The 25,432-nt window shown below is 38.3% G+C and overlaps 1 protein-coding gene across 1 annotated transcript in view; it reads right to left on the bottom strand.

Annotated features, from left to right (window-relative positions):
* Window positions 1-25,432, bottom strand: part of CTNNA3 (catenin alpha 3) — a 427,660-nt gene that overhangs the window by 51,427 nt on the left and 350,801 nt on the right. The window contains exon 14 of the mRNA XM_018079955.1: window positions 6,998-7,090. Within this exon, the coding sequence (XP_017935444.1) occupies window positions 6,998-7,090 (93 nt within the window). The remainder of the gene's footprint in view (window positions 1-6,997; window positions 7,091-25,432) is intronic.

The raw sequence follows: 25,432 nt of genomic DNA on the forward strand, positions 1-25,432 counted from the left end.
TCTCCTTTCCCTCATAATGCTTTAAAACCATGCACAGCAACAAAATAAAACAATTGGATACACACCCTTTTAAGCACAGATTTGATTTTGTATCAAAAGAGGCAACATAATGGTAATTGTGAAATAAAGATCTAAATTGAATGACTGCTATTACATGACTACAGGTTTATTTTGTCCACCAGGAGAAAATTACTTTTTCATTACTTCCAAGACAAAAATGTTTTTATTGCAGTAGCAGATAACAGAATTAAGACTAGGTGAGAGGAGCAGTTTTATTTTTGATATTTTCTTTCTTCTATTACAAAAAAGGTATAGATTTTTGTCTTTAATTTCCCTGAATTAACTCCTCAGAAGGCTATTTATTTTAGCTGGATTCTCCAGCACTGGGTTTATGCTATTTGCATTCTTCCATTTGCAACTTGACTTACCCTGTGAGATTGGTGTTTCTTTTCATTCCAGCCCCTTTCAAGTTTCAGTCAATTCTCCATCAGAGAAACTGAACTTTTAAGGCCATTTAAGGACACATGTGGAGTAACTTCTTGGTGAAGATTTTGACTCTCCTCTCGCTGGTGCATTGCTTGCCAGTAAGATCCCAACCCAAAGAACTGGCCTTTTGCCTACCTTTGTCCCTGGCTTCCCTCTAAGGATGTGACTTCTATATAAATTTAAGATTATTGTCCCTAAGTCTCAGATTGACATGCCTTTTTTTTTTTTCTTTCCTGACCCCTAAAACCTGGCCAGATCCACCCCACCAAAATTCTTACCACTTACAGGAACCAGGAAGGAAAGAAAAGCAACCTAAAGTAGCACAATACATTAAAGCAAGAGCAAAGAACCTCTCTTTGAAAATTATTTAACACTACTTGCTTTGTAGGCTGCAATATGTCATGTAACTACAGAGAAGAAAAGAGGAAAACTCTGTTTTTCTGCAATTTTGTAGGATGCAGAGAAACAAACCCCACTCTCCTGACTGAGCATGTGAAAAACTCTTCAGAGCTTGTAGAAGCAAAAACACAAAATAACCTGCTTTTCACATAGTGTGGTTATAAGATAATGGCAGAGATCCCAAAAGACCTGATTCATGTCCCTGCCTTGCCTTATTTGAGAGCTAAGCTTTTCCTTCCACCACAGACTCAGCAGCCACAAGGAGCCACCTCACCTCTGTCCCTGTTCTCCTGCTGCAGCCAGCTGAATATCTGGTGGAAGTGAACAGGATCCCTCCAAGTCACTCAAAGGACAGCAACATATTTCAATCAAATTGTTGCAAAACAGTTCCAGTCATGACCTTAAATTGCTTTTTTTCTTGAACAAACCTGGCATTCCTGCCTGTGGCAGGGTTTAGAACTAGATGGTCTTTAAGGTCCCTTCCAATCCAAAGCATTCTGTGATTCGATGATTCCATTTTATCAGGAAAGTGAGCATGAGACCAAAACTAATCTAAGGAATCCTACTTTTTCTCCTGATAGAATAATTTTTTTGAGTTTGGATAAAGAAGTGAAAAAGAGAATGGTGGATATTCAGCAATTTATAGCAAAGGGAACACATGTCCCAGAAGATGAAGTCTGTGGGTGTGTGACACTGACAGCAGGGAGAGGCTGTGTTTCTTTTGATAAGTTTACTACCTGCTGTCCCCAGTTGTCTTCTCCCAGTTTTAAGACTTGTAGCAAGCCTGTTGAAGTCCAGCATTCTTTGAACAAGTTCAGAGAATGCCTCATTTGTGCTGCCATGACAGTCCCCCTCTATATTTAGATAGAATATAATTGGATAAATTGATAGGGAGATAACAGAAAAAAACCATTTAATACCATTTTTGCATCAGCCTCTGCTAAAAAGGTGGACTAAGATGATGCAACTGTGTCATATTAATCTCATTTCTCTTTGTCCCAGGTCTAACAGGGCTACACATGAAAAAACAACACGTCATAAATCTGGACTTCACTAGAGTTTTGCCACCGGTTCTCATGTCATCCTTATAAATAATCTAGGGAAATACGATCTAGATGGAGTTGCCATTGGTTGGACGTGATACTGGTCAGAAAATTGCTCACAGAATACTTATGAAGAACAGACACCAAACCAGAGGGCAAAGTCCTGAAGGGAATGCCCTGACTCTGGCATTAGTCAGTATTTTCACTAATGGCGTGGATGACCCAGAATACACACCACACCTTTGCAGGGGAAGAGGCCTGGTTTACAATTCAAAGCAGTCTTGAGAAACTTGAGAACTGACCTGAAAAAAATCATGGGACGTATTTCAGCTGAGAAAAGCACGAGGCTTCACACCTAAGAAAGTTGCCAAAACGCACAGACCTGAGACAAAACCAGTTATTGGCAGTTCTGTGGGTGGGGATCTGTAGTCGGTAAAAAGGCAAACCTCGTCCAAAACTCTCCTACAGAAGAAAACAGTGTAAACCTTACACTAGTGCTTGTTGCTGAGACCACTGCTGGCTGAATGAGTTCAGCAATATAAACAGTCTGGACACCAAATTTAAGAAGTTATTAAGAAGCTGCAGAGCATCCAGAGGAAAGAAAAAACAGACCAAAAGGACACAGAGAAACCACTATCTTAAAGGATAAGTTAAGGTTATTGGAGTTATTTAACCTGGAGTTTTCAAAAGAGAGAGGACATAGGAAAAGGATGTACAAGTACAAAAAAAAAATTATACATGCAGAAAAGAAATGTCACATATCTGTGTCCATTGCAGATAAGACTAGTACTAACATGCCTAATTGCCACATATGAAGTATAAAGAAAAAAACTTTGTAATAGTATATAATATACTACAACCTTGAGACCTTAACTTAATCTCTCCCCTTTACTGAAATTGGGTTAAAAATTGGCTAGAAAATTAAATACTTTTGATAGATCATGACTACTTTTGCTATGTATGAAGTGCCAAAATTACTACTCATAGAACCTACTCAAAATTACAGTAGTTATTTTCATTATGTTTGAATTCTTATTATTAGTATTTCATGCTTGTGAGTGGCTTTGTTAAAAATTAAACCAATTAAATATTCTAAAATTGGCTTTTTTATTTACAAAATAGCACATGCTTCCTGTTAATGTATACCAGCATTTCTACTAATGCAGGAACTTAGATGTAAAGTATTTGCTACTTGAATAAGAATAGCTAATTCATTTGATGGCAAACTTAACTTCCCCTCTAACTATTTTTTATGCAAGTATCAACAGTTCTTGGTGTTTGCTTTTATATATCTTCTCTCTTCTTAGAGTTCGGTATATTTTTAGACATATATAATTGATCACTGTATTTAAAATGCAATGCAAACAAAACAGTGAAATAATTCAGCCTGGATTTTCTCACTCACAATACACACTGAGCCAATTTTTTATCAGCCCAGAATTGTTGCACAAACATAGTATGGAACAAACCTGTACAAAACATGATCCTACTCTCAGATGTTTTTGTCAGTGCATTCAACAAAACTGCCTGCAGAACTCTGAAAAAAACAATGTGGGTGGGTGGTTGCCTGAAAGCAGTTCTGCTCTTGTCATCCCTAAGTGGATTATGTTATGAGGTAAAACATTTCGCCTCTTCTTCAATATGATCACCTCATCCTGCAGCAGTAACTCTGAAATGAAGCTATGCTGTTCTCTTCACTAATTTAGTAACTTTAAACACTAAGAATATTTTTTCTCTGACCATTAACATGTACATTGTCTTCTAAGCCTGAAAATGAATGGGGCAAATTCTGAGTTGACCTTCCCTTCAACACAAAAATCATATGATAATAAGACAGTAACTACCTCAGTGGAATTACTCTGATCATGATGGCATGAATTTCCTCAGGCAAAATTAGTGTGTGATAAGCCTGCAGAGCTGACTACACAAATTAGACACAACAACCAGAGGGAGGTCTAACTTTCAGCTGAGAAAAACTGCATTAGCCCCTGGATCCATAAGCAGTACCTGTTTTTATAGTAGCTAAGGATTTGATCCTAAGGATCTTCCTCAAGAATATAAAATCACCCTACAAAAAACAATGAGTATTTCTATGCAGTTTAAACACTGAGAGATCTCACAGCACATTGCCCAAGTTAACTTGTATCCCACAGAGTGAGCCGGTGCCACAGGCACTATCATATTCATCTCAGAAAAATGGAATTATCTGAGGGAAGAGATCAAGGAAGTAACATTTTCAAGATGAGTCAGGTACATAAATACAAGGTCAAATCTCAGTTCTGATATCTCACCACTAACCTATACTCTCTCTTTATAGACATAGATTCTGAAGAAGATGTGATTAATAATACATGACTGTTTCCTGCATAAGGGAAATGAGATTTGCTAGTTAAGATGTAGCCTTTGTTACAATTGGCATACACACATCACATCTGGTTTTATATGTTGTGATAAAAACAGAAAGAAAAAAGGCACTAGTTCCCTGTTGGAGCAGTGAGAGATGTGACACAGAAGAAATTACAACACTCTTGACAAAGCAAGAGGAATCAAGAGTGCTGTTATGCAGAACTAGTATGGAGTCAGATATGTATAAATAAAATTGAATTATTGTAGTTGAAATGCCCAAGAGAAAGAAACTCAAGGAGGAAAAAAGGTTACTCTGCGATCCTGCCAAACCACTTCTGGAACACAGTCATTCCTGGTGTCAGCCCTGCATGGAACAGCTTCCCAACAGCACAGAAATCTGCTGCAGAACACAAAATGGCACAAACTCTGTCTAAACCTCAAAATCTATCTTCTCTATACAGACTCTTCATATTGCTAAACAGGTTCTAGGTATAAATCTTCAAATATCAATATCAATATCAAATAGGAGTCCAAATAAAGAGGCCTTAAATCATTGTTCTTATTTGCTGCAGCAGCAAAAGGATTTGTTCAAACATCTGTCAAAAAAAAAGTGTATGCAGGTTTCTGTCAATATGTTGATTTAGGCTGAGTGGGTATGTATGTAATTTAGCCAAAGCTATAATTTTCTATTACTCTGGGAGGTAATGTGCCATTTATGGCCCTGATAGCTTGGAAATTTAGGAAAACTTTTTCCAAGATGCAGAATCAGGCTTTAAGTCATGACTGCTATCTAGATCCCACAAAAAAAGAACACTCACAGCAATTGCATTACTTTAGGGAGAAATGGAAGAAAAAATAGTACATACTATAATGTTATAATAAAGGTTCTTTTCAGATATATTAACCATAGTTTATCTGTAACAGTCCCTTCCACCTCCCCACCAAATTCACTGACACTGCAGACTAAACAAATACCCCGTGGCAGCACAAGGAAAAGCACATCCCAGAGATATCTCTCCACAGCAGTAACTCTGCCATAGCTCTGGTTCTGGACAGCCACCTCCCTACCTACAACTGTCTTCAGCACTTTGTGCAGTTGTCTGGAATGTGTTATTTATGGCTTTCTTTTCACAAAAAGCATTCCCTTTGAAATCCGTTTTATTTGAGAAGTAGAAGACCGAGTATGAAAATGTGATCCTTAAAGTTTTAGTGGATCTTTTGTTACTACATTTTGATAGTAAATATCTACAAACTACTACTTCTGCTTTCCCAGTGAGAAAAAACCTTCAACTGCATTCATTACGGGATATTTATGAAAATATGCAAGCACACCCTCTGTACCTGTTCCAAAAAAATTCATGACGTTCTGTATGGATGACATTTTGATGGAAAACCCTGCCTTTTTTAACTACAATACAAATTTTAGCCTTTAATTTGGGGAAAATGTGCTAACATTCACAAAGATTGATTTAAATTGCAAAGGGCAGCTAGTATAATTTAATTGCCAGTTAAGTTTATTGAAAAATAAGACTGTATGAGGTGGTCTTTCACACAGTTATTACACTTCTCACAACGTTTTAAGAATTAACTGACAGTTAATTAAAAAATGATATGCACAAGTGCAACACAAGTGAACTGCATTCATTTTGGTTAATGTTTTTTCATTAGTATCTAGAGTGTTAACAAAGAAAATATTTGTTGAATAAAAAAATGTGTTTGCTGAAAAGCAGACATGAATTAAACCACCATTTTTTGACATAATTCTTTTCATGCGGAAAAGTTTGCCTTTTTCCCAACTAGTTCTATCATTTATAATTTCCATTACAGGAGTAATACTAGAATCAATCAAGAGTGAGAGATCCATTACTGCTCTAGGTATTGAGCAAACAAGTAATGAAGTAGACACTTCTGGCCCCATGGATCTTTCCATGTCAGAAAGCTGTGAATAGAGAACAGTTTTGCTGAAACATTATTTAAAATGGAAACATAAAGAAGACGAATGTTTGCTAAATACTTTGACTTTGTACTAAGAAAACTATAGCTGTCTCAAAAATGTTCTCAAGCTCTTCAAAATGTTTTAGTGTAAACAACAAACAAAACCAAGCAATGCAGTCGAGTCCTGAGGTTAAATGATGCTACAACAGGAATGCCAGATTTTGAACCTCTAGAAATACAGACATTGTCCAATGCTGTAGGAAGTTCTTCATACCTCCTCATGAATTCCCTAGTTAAGCAATAAACTACAGAACAGGTGCACACATGAACACAGCAGGAAATGTCTGTAACTCACATACTGCAGTGGTTCAGGTTCCAGATATATCCCTTTCTCTTCTGTGCATGTGAAGTCTCTCATATGCAGAGCTTATTTTTGGTTAACACACACTGCAGGTTTCAGTAAGACCCTTGTAAAAACCATTCCTTATTAATTCAGCCTCTATTAGACCAAGCCACATTTATGAAACTGTAACCTGCTGGAATTTTATTCAGTAACTTTCGGTTTAATTGTACGTTCACAAAGTATTTCCAACTTAATTGCAGTCTCTTTCTGTTTCAGGTCATACACATCAGCTTTATGTCCTCCACACACTTTCAGAAATCTATTAAGAGCTGAAAAAGATTTTAATGATTCACTGGATGACTTTAAATGGCTTCACAGGAACAGTAACACAGTAGCATTTTTCCCTGGTCCCAGCTCTTTGAGCATCAGCTGGTGTGATACGTACCCTGTCAGTCTTCCCTTCAGTCTGGATACTGGTACGACTACGTGCATCATGGTCTTCTTCCAGGTCAGACACATCTTCCAGTTCCTCAGGTGTCTGCAGAAAAAATGCAGAAATGGGTTATTTTCCTTTGTGGTTGGTAACTTTGCTACTCGTGTCGAACTAAGATAACGTCTGACAAACAAAAACCAACCCCCTTCCAGCAGCTACCAAACTTTGTGTTTCAATATCGTGCTGTTGCTGCTAGAAACTTAAATGACTTACATGTCTTACAAGAAACCTTTACATGGCAAAAAGGGATTCTGAATGTGTCACTTATCAATTCCATCAAGCAGCACAAGTTCCTGCACTACAGGAAAAATTAAGTGGCCCTAATTTGCTATTTGTATACGTGGCATTATTTCATATGTCACTGTCTGTTCCTCCTAGCCACCTAAAGTGCCATTTAATCCTGTGAGTCTGTTTAATTTATGCAAGAGCATTTTTCTATACAATCAAGATCTTCAGATTTATTTACTCCTTCCCACTTATCAAAAAATATTAAAAGAAAGGGGGGTTATGCAGAATTCTGACATTTTATCATAAATAATATAGTAAGAAAATCACAATGACCATGACTTTATAAAGGACAATAAATAAAACATTAAAAGCAAGTTTACTTACATTAAAAAAACACAGCACAATAAAGCACACAAAAATTTCCAGGATTATGAACTATTTAAAGCATAATATTGGTTCTGCCAATGCAACAGGGCACTGAAGAAATTTTCCTTTATCAAGTAACTTCACATTTTTAAGAACCAAAAATACATAGAACCAAATTCTACTTAAGTAGTGAGAAATCTACTACTGAATGATCTACTATCAGCTTGAGATCTAGAAGATCCAGGTGTTCTTAGCACCCCAAAAGTCTGACGTGCCAAGAGAAACATGCCAAGGGCAGGACTAACCTTACCAAAAGACAGGCAGAAAGAAACTCAGTCATTACTTTTACCCAATTATCAAAAAAGTCGAATATAATTTTTTTAATCCGGAATTGCTTTATGTTCTCACCTTCATATTTTTACTGTCAAGTTATATACAAAGAAGATCTGTTGTGAGGGGCACTGTAGGGTTCTGTCATTTTATTTCTGGGTCCACAGAATGGTAATTATATTAAATATATTAAACTGAATAAATCCACCTGCGTGCATGTGTACCATTTGGGAAAGAACTGTGAGGTAACACTGTAAGAAATAAAGAACCCCAAGCTGGTGCACAAGGTGGTAGAAATAATAAAAGACACCTACCACTTTACCAAGGTGGTAAAAAAGACACCTAAACTTCCTCAAGAAAACAGACCACCAATTTTTGGGGTGAAGATGAGCGTGGCGCTACACTGGTGAAGTGGGAAAAGGAACATCTTATTTTCAGGCAAAGACTACCAGTGTTGTGAAGTCTCAATTTTAAACCTGGAATTAGACATGGTAAGAATTCCACAGTATCCAAAGGCTGTTACTAGACAAAAGTTGTTTGAAAAATTTGCAGTGTGGAAGCAAAATAAGATTTTGTTGTGGGTGGATGTCCCTGCAATAAAAAAAAAAATCACAAACTCACTTGAATTGAAACACATACAGACACTTATTAGAGGACCAATAACAGAAAGGTTATTAAAACAGAGTAACTTCAGCTTCTCAGGATTACACTGACCAGGGCCCTCAGGCAGATAATAGCCTTGATTCAGCTTCTATATAAAAAAGTCACTTTCTTTTAAAGCTACACTATACTTGGGTCATTATTTAAAAAAAAAAAAAATTAGACTATTGTCATTCTTAGGTTTTAATAAATTAGTTACAATTTTTTTCCCCCAGTGATTATAAAGCTGGATTCAGGATAGCAGAGCACCATTTCTTCCTAGGTGAACAGACACCTTGGGAATCTTTGACAATCCCACATTTCCAGGATAGGGTTTCTTCTGTAAAACATGGAATATAAAATGTTGGGACAGGGCAGAATGGTTAATCATTTAAAGACAGTCACATTAATACTATTTTTCTGTGAAGTTGAGCTGTGTAAATATTACCAGCCTCATCATGGAAACCTTGAAAGCAAAGAGGTCAGCAAAATGACTCTGGTATAATACACCTATAAACAAGTCTCAGGAAAGCTTCCCAAAGAAAAAATCATCATTATATTGATCTGATCTGGCACTTTCAAAACTGCAGATCATAGAACAGAGATCTCTTTCCAGCTGCACTGGCACAGGGATTCCCTCTCCAACTCTTTATTCATCTGCAGAATGATGGCTCAGGGTCTAAGTGCAAGTGTGCTCACCTAACCCCCTCCTGTTATATATGTTGTCAGAAAACTAATTTTTTTTTAAAACAATGTATATGCGCTTTTCAGGTTAGTAAAATTTATTTGCGGATGGGACAAGAAGTTCTTCGCAGAAAGCCCATTTTTCCAGCCAGAAGAGTGGACTCCCATTGAATCTCTTCTCTCCAAAGTCCAGATCTCCCAGGTTTTGAATTATTGCTACTACAGAATTCAGAAAAAAAACCCAAACCTATCCAGTTATTAAAGACTAAGGACAAAATTTCAACCAGAAAGAAACGTGATTTATCAAACTTTCAATCACAAACCACAAACTATCATCATTTTCAGATACAAAGCACCAAAAACTGAAAAAAAACACCACCATAATAATGAGAACAGAAGTAGTTACTCAATTGTTTTCTCTCCTTAAAAGCTGTTTTATGTAATTTTCATGTTGCTCTCATGATTATTTATTAAATACCTGAGTCAGACATGTAACTGTTTTTATGAATATCCATTTGCAAACATGTGGATATTCAACAGGAATGTTTGATGATTGCATGTTTGAACAGGTGTGAACTGTGAGGGCTTGCAACACAAAATAGGGTGCTACCATCAATAATCAGAAATCTTGCCCAGAGAGAATAGCAGAGCTTGAGGACTGCAGTTAGAATCATGGAAGGAAGTTGGAAATATTGTTTAAGGTTGAGTATTTAGGGCTCTGACATACAGTGCAGATAACCTTCCTAAGAGGAGCCTCAGCAACAGCAAGGGACAGAAGAGGAAGAGAGTTGGGTGTTGTAGGTGGTGACAGGATGAACACAAGACAGCAAATTCCCTATTAAGACATACAAAGTATGGAATTTACAGTAAATGTTAGGAAGAACACTGAGGTAAAATGAAATCCTGCACAAGACTCCAGCCAGTAACAACCCACAAACTCATGTGTGCAGCACACTGGGAAACAGAGTTTAGAAATAAATTTAAACAGGAAAAATGTTGGCTCCAGCAGCCAAAGGAGCAGAACTCTTGAACAGTCTTCCCTTGGGGTGCTGGAGGAGGGGAGGAATTCATTAGAAAATGAAGCCTGAGCAGCCTCCAAACAAGGTAATGTAACAGTTGGCTGCAAGGGCAGAGGTGTGAGAGGGGACAGGACACTGCCACAGGCTCCTGGCACAGGGGTCCAAGAGAGATTTCCATCATTTGTGAAAAGCCTTTGTTGATCCTGACAAAAACGCATTCAAGGATATCCCTACACACACATTTAAGGCTGTAATTACATTACTACTGCTGCTGCAACTACATACAAGTTGCATGTATTCTTTTTCACATTTCAGTGATCCTAATAAATCTGCACTCTCAATGCTTTTGTTACTGAAGGCTCAGGCTGAGGACACAAAGTCATATTTATAGCAAAGTCTAATACTGACGAATTTTGCACTTTCCTGGTATTCAACTTCAAGCTGCAACAGCAAGTCATTACTACTGCACCTGGGTGATTTCAAGATATGAATTACCTTTTCATCTACGAAATGAAAAACACTCTCTGATGACAAACCTTTTCATTTGCTTTTCTACTAGGATTTTAAAGAGAATAATTAATAAAACCAAGGTCTGGCCTCAGTCTTTAGAACTCTGCCAGTTTTTCCAAACTGGTTGCAAATGGGCTTTTTGGCATGTTTGCTTTATAATCCAAGCTTTGTAGAACAACGTGCTTGACTAGGTTTCACAGCATTTTCTCTGACACAATTTTTTTAATGAAAACCCTCCTCAAAAGTGATTATGCAAACAACTTCAACTAGATCATTCTTTTTTAATATTCACATGTATCCACAAAACCATCAATCCTGCAAATAAAGGTTGTTGGAAAATAATGCAGAGCCAAGTCTAAAATCTCAAGATACACAATGCAAATGTGGAAAAAGAGGCACCATGAGGTGAAAGGGAGCTATCTACTTTTATCTAACATTCAATTAAATGCTGACCTTTAAAATGTCATTATATGCTCTTATGCTTTATCTTATGTTGGTTTCAACAGCCTCATCACTCATTGTTTTTCTCAAATCAATACTAAAATGCAGAGCAGACTAACACCTTCAGAGGAGCTGAGTTGATGAGTGATGTCTTTATTATACTCCTGCAAATGCAGCTATTTGTGTTGTGTAAATACCACAGCAGCAACAGAAATGCTTGTATGCACTCCAGGAGGATCAGAGTTCGTCTATTATGTTCTCCACTGAGCACACAATGGGTTTAAAGAGATTATCTATTCTACTGTGGGCATTTGTCTAATGCCCGCATTTTGAAAATTCCATCATGTCAAGCTGCATGTCACTCAGTGTAACAAACTATGGTACATGTATCACAACTGCTCAAATACTGTGCTCTGCAATTATTTAGCTAGTGGCTGATATTTTTGTGTGTTAGTCACAACACCACCATTATCCCACACTTAATTCTGCCAGATGACAGACTGCCAGAGCAAGAGTTTTCAAGCATCAGAAAGAGAACAAGAAAGTGCAAGTGTTATTTATTTTTGATGACTAATTTAGTAAGAACCTCATATAATTGTTGCTGTCTAGTCATTAAAAGTACTTTTCAGGTTTTCACTAAAAGCAATTACTTTGAGTGTTGAGAACAATAAACCCCACATTCTAAAGGGCAAATTAAAATCCTATGTTCTTAATCTGTCAATATTGTGACACCTCAATGCTATGGCAAATACCATCCCCTCTATTAAAAATTATCATATTGATCATTCTTGAAATCCATTCTTGGCACTCCCCTTAAAATGACATCTTTTGCATACCACATTACATGTGATATTATTAATGTAAAGCTAACAAATGATTAATTAAACCAGAGATCAGAACTCTGCCTTTGACAGCAGTATTGTCAGCAAGCTGGCAAGGAATTTGTCATCAAGTAATAGTAAAATCATTCTCCTGACGTAGCCTGTAGACATTACAAATAGTTCATTTGTAAATGTAGGGGATAAATATTTCTTGTTATTAAAGGAGAAAATTTTGCAAAATATTTTTTTTATGTTTAAGCTGTAATTCCAGGTAAGATTAGTGAGAATGTAAACTCTGGTGAAGACCAAAGAACTTTATTACTTATGAGATTAAATAACAACCTTCAACACTGAAAGATGAAAGTATTTTCAATAATAAAAGATTACATTATACAGTAAAGAGCTGAGGTTTTAAAAATAATAAATGCTGTGAACTCACAGTGTGGGACAGAAGTTGCTTTGTTATTACTGGATGCCAGGAGATTTTGTTTGCCCGTTTAACAGCAAGACAACTTACAACATTCTGCTTCAGGAGGTTAAGACAAGAAAAGTAAAGATTAGAAACAGCTAGATTTGATTCCATGTGACAATTCCTGTGCTTTTAGTCCTCACTGAGCACACATTAGGATAATAGCCTTCTCAATAAATGGCCAGGAGATCGGAAAGATCTGAGCTGAGGAGTGTAACTGAAAAGTTTAAAGTGAAATTTTTGAGTACTGCCTTCTGAAAATCCTTTTAAATAAAAACTGTGAAGTTGGCACAGCTGAGTAAATTGACACAGAGAGTTTTAGCACCCATTTTCTATCCTAAGCTACACTTTTTTTTGCTGGAAATGTGCATTTCAGCCCTGCTTTCATTCCTTCCCCTTTCCTTTCCCCGATGGTACTGTAGGCATTATGTGAGAGTGTGGCATTGCCTACAGCCATTCAAAGGGAGACTTATTCCTGAAAATACTGACCTAGTTATGCTGTGCAAAAGCTCTGAACACATATTTAAGTCCAAAAAGTTGGGCAAAACTTGAAAGCTGCCTAAAAATCCCAACTAGTAATGGTACTGTAGCCATAAGGGTCAAAAGGTACAAGAAGGGTAAAGTTATAAACAAAAAAGCAGTTTTTATAAAACCAATAGAGTGACCAGAAAAGAGGCTAAGATTTCAGGGGTACAAATCCTTGATCAGGTACCTGAGGACTCACATAGGAACCTGAAAGCTTCTTTACTTTTTTCCATTTCAAGGAAGCACTTTTTTCAGTATGACTTTTAGAAAAGAATTTCAAATCTCAAATAACAACAGCAGAAAATATGATCAAACACAGCTATTACAATCATACACCTCTTGTAACCCAAGTCCCTGCCTTCATTCCATGAAAACCATGACAACTGATACACAGTTCCATGCAAAGTGTATCCTTTGCTTATGCTTATGAAGTGGGAAACTTCACCACATGGTTTAGAAGCTTCCATTTTAAACTCAGAAAACGAATAATTAACAAGAACAGTAGTTTTTAATAGAAGTGATTTGTTGTTCTGCTGATCTAAAATGTATTCCCTGATTCCTCTGCTGGGTTGACATACATTTGCTCCATCTAGTGGGAAGTTAATTAAGACATTTCCTTCAGAATGGAAATACTTCTTAAGTTATTTGAAAACAGATAGTGAAAAGCCAATTGAGCCATTGTTCTTTTGCTAGTAAGCGTTATAAAGTAAATTATATATGGCCTACCAGTTTTATAGTTGTGTTTGAAAGAGAAGACTTCATTTCTAAACTTTACTCCAACATTTGACAACGAGAAGAGAATAAACCTTGTTTGTCTATCTCATCTGTGTGTATTAAAGGTAGCCTAAAACATCATTACTGTAGGCCTCCAAAGGCAAGCAGAGAGATGCTTTGCATTTTGACTCTGCAAAAATTCCTTATGGTTCCCATTTCTAATAAAGGACAGAAGAACAAACAGGCAAAGCATGGGTTGCTCACCCTCCTATCAGTCCTTGGGAATGTCATGGACTGATTCCTCTTGGAACACGCTTCCAGGTACATGAAGGACACGGTGGTGACTAGGAGTAGTTATCATGGATTTCCCAAGGGTAAATCATGCCTCTTCAACCTGACTGCTTCCTCCCACATTTCTAGGTGAGGGGAGAACAGTGACTATCATTTAGAAAGGCTCTCCACACCATCTCCCTGTTTCTGTAACCAAGCTGGGACATCAGACTTCAGATGGTTAACAACTGCATGGATGAAAACTGGTCGGATGGTCAGGCTCAGAGGGCAGTGGTTCAGGGGTTGTATCCCTCCTGGTGCCTGGGAACAACACCAGTCCCACAGATGTCTATCTTAAGACCAGTCCTGTATGACATTCCTACCAAGGGTCTGCAGGAGGTGATGGAGTGCACACTCAGCAGGTTTTCAGATGACACCAGATGGGGGAACACTCAAGGGCAGGGCAGCCATTGGGATGAATTTATGCACGCTGGAGGAACGGGCTGACAGGAAACTTCTAAAATTCACCACAGAAAAATACAAATACTGGCACTTAGGAAGGTAGAAGCTACAAACAAAACAAGCTGGGGCTGTCTGAGTTGGGAGCAGACCAACTGAAAAGGACTTGGGGCTCTTGGCACACAGAATACTGGGCATGAGCCAAAGTGTGTCTTGGCAGCAACGCACACAAACAGCATCCTGGGCTGTGTGAACCACAGCAGAGTGAGCACACTGAGGGACACCACTATCTGCCTCTACCTGGCTCTGGTTAGACAGACCCTGAATGCTGCTGCCAGTTTTGGCCCCCACTCAAAGCACAAGGTCAGCAAAGGACCATCAGGGCAGTTGGTGGCTGGAACACTGGTCTTACAAGGAGAGGCTGAGGCAACTGCACTTGTTCTGCCTTCTGTGGAAGGATGAAAGGTAAGAGGTGTAAGTGGGAATAAGAGTGCTTCAGCCTGGCCATAAGGAGAATGTTCACCCTGTGAGGACAGCCCAGCGTGGAGAAGGCTGCTCAGAGAGGTTGTGTGGTCTCCATCCTGAGAGGCTTTGGTGACACAGCCAGTTAACCCCCTGTTCGTGGAAACCCCTAAAGCAGAGGGAATGGTTACAATGAAGATCCCCTTAGTGAGATTGTTACTTTAAACAAAAATCTTTTCTTTCTTCCTCATCTTTCAGGCTTGTTTGCCTTTTCTTTTAATTTTAACATTTCCTTTGCATTTTCATCTCACTTTCCACAATGTTTCTTCCATGGGACAGGGAGGAGTGAGGTGTGGTAAGATAAACCTACTTCTGTGAACCAGAGATTTGAAATTACAGTTTAAAACCACCTGATACAGCCTCTGCCTTCCCACAGAAACTCCCTCTCCTATCTAGAAAACTCCTTTTTTTTTTTTTTTTTTTTTTTGGAGACAGACAGTATATCCCAAAACCTCATTCCCAAAGTCAAAACAAAAAACACTGTTTCAAGACAGACTGGCCAATGAAATGCAGATAAGAAACTGCTTTTGGAATATATCAATATGTTAAATAAAAAAGGTGCAGTGAATACCTCAAAGTTTGACTGTCTCAAATAGACATTTTGATGCTCAGAAAGGACAAGAAACAAGACAAATACCAGACAATTCATAATTCCACAAGAAATGCAGGTTTATCAGATGAATAAAGTCTGAGCAATGGTAGCTCCTTCAGCAAAGATTTTGCTCCAACACGCCAAATCAATCTGTTTCTCTTAAACGAATTATGCTAAATGATCACACTTAAAAAAAAAATTCCTTGAATAGATTAATATATCCCTTAGCAAGAGGTTGCCAATGATAAGCACATTTCTCAAACTGGAGTAGATGAAATTATTACCTACAACCTCAAGATATGTTCAAGTCTCTTCATTCTCAACTGACCCTCTCATCTGACCTGCCAGTAAAACAGATCATCTTTAAAAAAGATACACAGAATAGTCCTGTCCATCAAAAACTAATGCATAATTCAAAAATGCACAGTGTAATGCACAGCCCATTTCTCAGAGTGCAGGTACTGCTGCCGTCGTCCTTCCCACATATGACTTATTATTAAGTGGAAGTTTCTCAGTTTTAGCAGCTATTCCTCCCAGACATTAAGACAATGGAAATAAAACCACCCTAGCAATGAATCCTATATCCATTACCTTCATTCCTGCTTTTAATTATCAAGAGGCTTCAGATGCCCAGAACACTCATCCACCCACATTAAGTCACTCAGTAACCAATAATGTTCAACTGAATGATCAGTGCCAGCTGACGTGGAACTAAGTAACCCATTAGGGCCATCACTGTGCAAACCAGCCTTCATGTCACAAATCACTAATTTGATTCTGCTTTAAGAGGCTGATAGCCCTCATTCCCAAGTAGGCTCCCCAAGCAAAGTGGAATTAAACACACACACGACACACACACAACTGCCCCTCAAAGAACACTGTTTCAGGTATTGCTTCTGAACAAATTATTTATTACATTGCATTAGAATTTTTGTACATGCTGAAGAGAATCATACAACAGCTTTTCTAGTTCTATGTAAACTGCCTGTTATTACATTCAACAGGCCATGGAAAATTCTTGGATTTATATGTGAATGAATTCTTTAATCTGGGAGGGTTTTGTGACCAAATCGTGTAAAAGGCAGTAAGGAATATTCTTCTCAAAGACACCAAGTGAGAAATTTATTCAGATCAGTCCCTTCCCTTTGCACATTTTTTCACAATATGCAGCTTTGACAGCCTCTGCTGCCCAGTGAAATGAAAGGGAAGTTATTCAACACAACTCTGCAATTTGCTAACAGACTGACACAGATAAAAATGGTTCAAAGACTCACACAAGATCTGTGAAAATCAAACACAATCTTACATAGGAAATTTGGCTTTCTTCATGTCTAAACTGAGTCTTCCACATGTAGCCAGGGTTTATTCTCTTTGTAGCCACTATGAATTTGTAACACAGATTTTCTCCACTCTTGTGCAACTTTTTATACCAATGAAAACACCTCTCCTAACTTTCCCTTCTCTCTCCCCTTTGGTTCTCTGTTCCCTGGGCTAATTATGACTAACCTATTCAGTGTTTTTCTCATAGGTCACATTGTCTAATGCTCTGGTTATAGCTGCAATAAATTAGAGTGCACATGCTTAAACAACCAGGGAATTACAGGTTCTCACTGCTCATTTTGGGACCATAAAACCCCAATTCCTCTATTTTTAACTAAGTTTCCTATGAAGCAGAGTAACTGCAACCAATTGTGACTCAATAAAATCTTTCTTCGTTTCAAAGGGAGAAATCGGTCTTTAAGAGATCTCCAGTATTATCTGACTTGCACAGTAAGTGAATAGGCAAGAACTAATGAATCTAAACACAAATTAACCATAACCAGCCTAAATTCAATCAGTAACTGCACTGATAGCATATGCCATAGCAATGGATTTAGAAAAGAAAAATATAAGTCTTCCTTGATAGAACAGAATACAGGGACATTTTAAAATGCAAAATAAGTACTTGTTAGAAAAGTATTAATGAGATTTGTTCGATTTGTCATTGATGCTGCCAACCTATATTTTTAAGTTTTTGTGGAAACTGCTCAGGCACATGAGCAATTTTAGTAAAACCTTTTCAGCCAGTTAAGTGTTAAAACTAGATCTGGCTTCACATCTCCTGAAAAGGTTTAGTTTTGGCAATGAGAACAAACTTGTCTGATAAACTAACATGGGTTGAGGCATTGCAGAATGTAGTTGGAGTGATGGCCAAGGTATCTCAGTAGAGGAATGGTCTGCAAGGCATGTGAATTCCAGCTTGTACATATGTGCATAATCACACCAACTTCACTGGGGTCTGAATTACTGGTCCCCAAAAGCTGGGGTGGGAATATGGCCCTGGTGAGCGTCCTCCTGTCTACATGAACTCCCTCTGTGGGACAGCAAGGATGAAGCCAAACTCCTTCCATGAATAAACTAAGCACTTCAAAGCTTAGTGGTTTGTTAATTTATATTAACCTGCAACTCATAAAATGTAAGGCAGCAGAAAACAGAGATGTCCTGGGAACTGGGTGAACCAGAGATTATGCTTCTACAAAAGGGTAGAAGCCATAAAGAGCATCCTCCTCATCAGTGCTCAGCTTTACACAGAAAGAACACACAGTGTGGTTTAATGACACTTGCAGTTAAAAGAAAGGAAAACTTGAAAGGAAAAAAAACTGAGAAACAGCAAATATGGATTTATCAAGGTTAAATCGTGGCAAAACAATCAAACTTGCTTCTTTGATAGGATAATACCCTTTTGTGGATAATACCCTTTTGTGGATAAAAAAGCAGAAGTTTTTGTAGTGGGACCGAGGTGGAGTACAGCCATGGTGCCACTTACTTTTGTCTAGCTCAAATGACATCCCTGGCATGCAGAAACTACCAAGTACATAGACTGAGAGAGACTTCAGGGCACGTGAACATGGGCCTCTGGCCTTCAACTTTGTATTCAAGCATCCATCTTCTAACCTACATGATATGCCAAGGTAGCTTTTAGTGCAGATGTCCTCCCTTCTAACAAGATTTTTGAAGGGGATTACTGTGTTATGCAACTCCTGCACATAGTTCAGTATCTTTGAAGTTTGCAGTTGATTACAGTATTTATTTTAGCTAAGATAAAAATCAGAATTTATGCACTAGTTACCCTTTTCCAAAGAGACTGGCACCCTGTGGGAATTCCAGTTTCTGTGCTTTACAAAAGACAATTCTTACACTGTCTTAGTATCAGGCAGGAGAAGAAAATCTGCATATAAACAACACAAGACAAACTGTAAGGCAACAGGAGAGAAAATGGAAAAGGAATGAAAAAAGGAGAGGAAGGAAAAGAAATTAAGAGGACACAAAGAAACACCACAATTCCTCAAAGAATACTATCCCACATCTTCGTGGTAAGCTATTCGTGAGGGTTGCTGAATGGTCCCTGACACGAATTTCAATTGTTCCTCTTACTTCCTCTTTGTGGAGGATGGTATTTTTTGGCAATTAATAACGCTCAACTTTTTTTCTTCCCCAGGCAGCGGATAAATCTCAGAGCTCATCAACATACCCAAGAATAAACAAAAAAAAGGAGCAGAGATGTATCACAGCCTAAACCCAAACTATGCCTGATAAAAGCTGCCTGCCAAACCCTTGAGCTATCTGGCAATCCCGCAGACTGTATAAGACTGAACCATTACATCTCTAAATATCCAGGCTGCAGGTAATAGTTGCGATTGAGTTTTCTGGAACAGAAAATACCAGGAGAAAAAGAACCTATTTATTGATGAACTAAGCACAACCTAAAATTTCATCTGAATTTTACTCTACTGGGTGAGAAACATGAGATAATTTTATAGGGAGAAAACAAACCTGTAAATTACAAAGCTAGTATGTTCTACAAATGCATGGTGCCATTTGCCATTTAATAACCCAAACACAGAAACAAAACCAACAATACAGCAGCAACACTATCAGACAGGATGATCTTTTCAGTCAGGAAAAAATAACTCCCTTCATGAGGATACTTTCTGCAGGTAAAAGGCAACTAGAGCAAGTCACCTGCTTTCTGACCTGTGAGTTTCCTCTAAACAGCAAGAGCAAATCAAGCAGCCAAGCCTGAGATGGTGGAAGCTGTAAGATGCAAGGCTTAAGGCTCTGTTAATGGAATGGAACAGCCATGTGGAAAGAGAAGCCTAAGTTTAGGCAGACACAAATTTAGGTTTCATCTCTGTTGGGGACTGGCTACATTTCAGCAATAAGTGATTAATCACAAACCTCAAAACTGGTAAATTAATTCACAGCTTCCACTGGTGCTGCTCAGCTTAAAATCAGGGTAAGTTCTACTTCTGGCTTCGTTTACCAAAGTGACAAGTAAATGTTTATTTGTTACCCACTGACCAGCCAGACTGAGCTCCACACTTGCATGGGTGTGATCTTGCATCACTTCAAGCACATAACCCTTGCTTGCTGTGTTTAGCATTTCCTAAGTGAAAAAGCGAACCGTTATTCATGTCTGTTCTTTATTTCCTAAATAGTAATTAAGTCTCATACTTGGTTTTTTTACACATTTGGAATCTGACTTCTCCAAGCCCACACACCTTTTCAGAGTGTATTTGACAGCACATCCCTGTGGGGTCAGCAAAGCTCACAGCCATGCTCAGGTGGGATGCCCGATTGGTTTCTCACCAAGTCAGAAGGGACTGATTCTCTTTCTGGTAACACATCAACAGCAAATGCAGAGCTGTCTGACACCTGCTTATCTGATTTCCTCAATGAACAAACTACACGCTGACCATAAAGTAGGCAAAAGGCATGCACTGCTGTGATTAATACAGTATATATAGGGGGAAGAACAAGGGATGGTAGTTATCCAGCTGCCTCTGACCTCAATTACTGCGGCCAAGTATGTGCCTGCCCTGCAAGGCCTACACACAGTCAGCCAGTGAACTCCAGTGTCTCTGAATAACCATGATATTCCCCTGCGTGTGCTGGCCATGACCCCAACAGAGGGAACTTGATAACACTGTAATAGGGGGATGAGATTGCTGGAATGGGAGCCACAGCTGCTCTGGGTGCACAGGGGCTGAGGTGAGCATGAGCTGACAAAGCCATTCTCAGGGACACAGAATTGTACCTATGTGCATCCCCAAGCTGCCACTGCCTCACACTGAATAGTCACCAGCAGTTCTTTATTCTTTCTACTTCACATGCATATGCTTTGCTGTATCATAACATGAGAGTTATGATTATTTTTGTGGGTGAATTTAACACTGTAACAACCTGTACGATCATTTCTTATGCTCTATTTCATGCTGGGCCACATTCAGGAAAAAGGCTTCTACTTTCCGAAATAATTCTGTCCAACTTGCTGAACAACTGAGTTTTCTTATATTTTCTACAATCATTGTAAGCAGACTACTTCATGAAGGAAGTTGGAGGCACAACAAGGCACTTGGAGTAACAAACTGATCTGATGTTAATGTTACTGCTCCAATTTCCTAATAACTAAAGTACTTAGTATAACAATTACCTCTGAGGCCTCTTGCTGTTTGCTAAGTTATACTGAAGGAACGGTGCTCTAAAACGGCAATTCCAACACAATCCATGTGCTAGATGATGCACAGTACTCCCTTGCTGCAACACACTTCAGTACTCATATACACTGACTTTGTTGATAATATAATGAAGGGTCTCTTTCCTCTCTATTTTAAGACCAGGCTCTAAGTCCCAGAGTTTCTCAGGTAATTAGGTAGTATCTGTTTTGTCAACCTCCACAGAATCTTTTCAGGTAAACAATACTTTAAAATACTGTCTTTCATTTGTCAAGCTCAGTGGAAGATTTTTTTTTTTTTTTTGAATCCTCCAAAGAATTTTCTTTCAGTTTCTGGTTTTTCTGAGTCAGTTTTCCCTGTTATCACAATGCCTCCTTGCCCACCTGCCTCCAGCAACTCTGCACCCCAACTCTGAGCACACTGTCAGGAAAATAACCTGGAGCGATTCAAGTTCACAAAAGATGTTAAAAACAAAAACAAAGAAAAAAATAAAAAAAGGGCAGGAAGGTACCATTAACAGCAGAACCCGAACTCAAGCATACCCATGGAATGCTAAGGAATTATAAGAACACAAACCAAAAGAACTCAGAGTTAAATAAAGACGTCATTAATCCGAAACCTTTCTTACTGTCACAGTGCTTTTTCAGCAAGGACACGCATGACAGGAGGAGCAGATCTTACACTGCTACCCCCACGTCAGAGCACAGAATGACACAGACCACGGCACTGCGACTCCTGTGCCAGCAAAACCGAGATCTCCGTCTAACACACACAGAACCACTACTAGTTTTTTGAAGTCCAATTACATACTGAACACATTTGTAATGTACCTCATTGCTTTCCTGCATCCTGCTAAAAAAATCCATCCTACCAGATACATTGATTCCACGGGGAAAATAATGGCATTTGAGAAATTCCAACTAGGCCATGGACCTTAGAGATGGCTGTGATCAGTAAAGGGATCTGTGGCCAGATTTATACTGAGCAACAAAGAACTCTGAGCCAGAACTGGCACTAGCACTGAAAGGGCTGATATCAGAACCAGCACTACAGCCTGAGCTATTAACACTACTGAGAGCCTGCAGTCTCCATTTCCAGGCCTGCATTTCTTATACTCCAGTGAACCAGGTGGCAGGATGCATAGGAGTATCTACGATTTGTAACACTTTAGCTGTGCCCCCCAGTTTCAGTTCTGGTAATTCAGTCTTTCCCTTTTAACAGAATAATATTAATTCCATTTCTCTGGGAATATAATTTATATTAGACAGTAAGCACCAAGTGGCAAGGAAGGAATACATATCACTTTTTCTTGCTATAAGAAAAAAAAAAAAAAACACAGAAAAGATTTTAATGTTCCAGAAAAAATACTGTTATGTGCTTAAGTTTCCAATGAGCCACTTAACCAGAGCTATCAAATAATTCTGGAAAGTTCTGTTTTCTTGAAAGAGAGGGATAATTTTGTGAACAATTAAAAGCATAATCATGTGTGACAGTTGCAATGTAATTTAATCCCTAGACGGGGAAGAATTGACATTTAAAGTAGTATTAAGTCAAAACCATTCATGCCATCCATTTCTGTACAAAGCATATTGACTTCTCTGTCTGAACCAGTAATCCCAGCACTAGGAGATTCCGATGGTAAGCCATGTAGCAATTTGCTGCTGAGAAGTTCTTAATTCACAGCCTTGCATGACGCCTAAGGCTGTGTAGTTTGGGCAGAAGACAACACCAATTTGCCAGGATGGATAATTGCACACATGCCTTGCAATGGATACAGTCTGCAGCTGATGCTTCTACCACTGGTCTCTGTATGAGCATTTCTGAAATCATTTACTATTTTTATCTGTGATGTATCCATAAAGCTTTTCTTTTTTCCTTTCTTTCTTTTTTTTAAAAACCAACACAACACGACATCTTTTCCATTGGCTGACACTTTACAAAATGGAAACCTCAAACAGATTTAAGAAAATTCCATTTTTTACTGGGAGAAGATGGGTCATACATTCACGTACAGAATGTAAGCAAGGAAGCATCAACACAGCAAACAGTGGTAAAAGTATTAGAGATAGTAGTTGCATGCGATGTAGCAAGCACCTTGCTTTTATAAGTAAGATTTAACATAAACTATCACTTTGTTTGACCCATCAGTTCTCCATTACTGTCTTAACATTACAATACAAAATTAAAAAACAAACAGTAGTCAGACTTGGCTCGACAGGGCCCTGGGTAACATTGCTTTCAACAGGAGGTTGGACCAGATGATCTCCTGAGGTCCTTTCCTTCCGTGATCCTCTATGCACACTTTTCTTTCCCCTCACTGACAAGAGCGCGACATGAGTCAAATGTGTGACAGTGAAAAGTAAGGTGGGGTTCAAAGGATACTGCAGTATTTCTGTCTTAGAAAGAAGGCTCCATTAACCACAATATTTGGATAAAAATAAAACCCAACCAAATAGTATTAAAAGAATTTCTAGTAACAGGGAGAAAAAACTAATACATGTTAACATACAGTAATGATGGGTTTGAACATGGTACTAACCGAGTGGTGAGTTCCTGGCACTGATTCAAAATACCCATTTCCATTCAGTCATATCTAGAGTCACCTGGATGGTGCACATGAAATGCTGCTTTGGAGGGGAAAAAAACATCTTCCCCATCAGACCTGCATGCAAGATCTGGCCTGACAACATCAAGTGCTTTCTCATAAACTTATTAGACATGCAATTAGAGAAAGACTGCTCCTCCAGCATAGACATAAAACAACATGAGAGCTCTGCATATGCCTGCTCAGAAGGGGGCAACTCCTTTTGACATTCCTATACTAATGGATGATTTCTATGTGCAGAAATAATGTAGCGTATGGACGTAAAAGGACCATTTTGGAATTGCATATATGAGGATAAAGGGGGCACTTACAATCTTAGTTTTATATGTAAAAAGAACCCAGAATCTAAAATCCAAAATTTCCCTGTAAAACCTGAGCAACTGCCTGGAGTGTGGGAACAGGGGCAGCAACCAGAAGGACGTACAACAAACCGAAAAGTTAAAACCTGCTAGTCTGAAAGAGCAGGAACACAGAAGCACAAGCACAGGGTGTTTCTCTTATTTTTTCTTAACAAAACCAAAACCAAACCAAACATTCCACCATTTCCTAACTATGGAAATAATACTCTGTCTGTGCTCTGGCTTTCATTCCCATGCCTGTGAGGGGAAGGGTGAGCATTTGATTTTTCCTCTTCTGTCTCCCTCCCTTCTACCTAAGATGTGAACACATCATTTGTTTTAAAAATCAATAAATTATTTGTATTTCTACTAACAAAGGTTCTTTTTGTGGAAACACCTCAGCTCTTAAGAAAAGATGCTTGTGATGGCAACTGTGGCAACCCTAAACTAAAGATATTTCTTAGAGTAACATCCTGCCCACATTTTAAAGAAAAAAAAGATACAATTTCCAAGGGAAACAAGAGATGGGTTTTCTTTACAGAATCACTGCTGAGCAGCTTTTTGCTCTGTAAAGCAACAAAGTCAGCAACACTACCACAGAGAACCAGAACAGTCATTTGATTTGTCAAAGATATTAAAGGGCTTAAACTAATGAAACTTTGAGGCCTTTGAGAGTTTGTTACATGGTACATTACCATGAAATACAAGCAAATTTATATGTATAGTTGTTAGCCAGAAAAGAGGGATTGGCTTTATTCATTTGGGAACACAAACTCCCCCAGTACTAAATGGAGATTAGCATTTTAAAAAATGTCAGCATGTTAAATTGAAATGTATGCTGATTGTCCCCCAAAACTGTTGCAGTGAAAGGAACTTTGATAAGACTTCTGCAAGGTAAAGTAATAATAACAATGACTGAGTTTATGATGCTAATGCAGACGTAAATTTAAACAAGTAAGTAATTGTACAGTATGAGATGGTTTCCCAGGTAGGATAAAGAAAACAGACATTTTTTTGGAAAATATGTATGTACATGAATCAAGATATGAAATATAACCTATGTGGGATAGTACTTTGAGTTAAGTTTTCCCAATAATGGTACATCAAGGTTGGTGATCCTGACTTGAGATGTTAAAAAGCCAAGTAATATGGCAGGGACAAGTAGCTGTCAGAAGCTTTTACTTGCAAGTATGCATATTTGATCTTGGCACTAAACAGTCTTAACTCACCTCTATTTAGGGTTCTGCACCACAAATGTAACATTCCCCACTAATACCTTTTATGTGACTCAGGATAAAAATCTGAAAAAGGAACAGGTGCCCAACTATCCCTAACAGAGAACAGGTATTTCTTCTACACT

This window comes from Manacus vitellinus, unplaced genomic scaffold, assembly GCF_001715985.3.
Source record: "Manacus vitellinus isolate BGI_N305 unplaced genomic scaffold, ASM171598v3 scaffold_48_pilon, whole genome shotgun sequence".
Classification (NCBI taxonomy): Eukaryota; Metazoa; Chordata; class Aves; order Passeriformes; family Pipridae; genus Manacus; species Manacus vitellinus.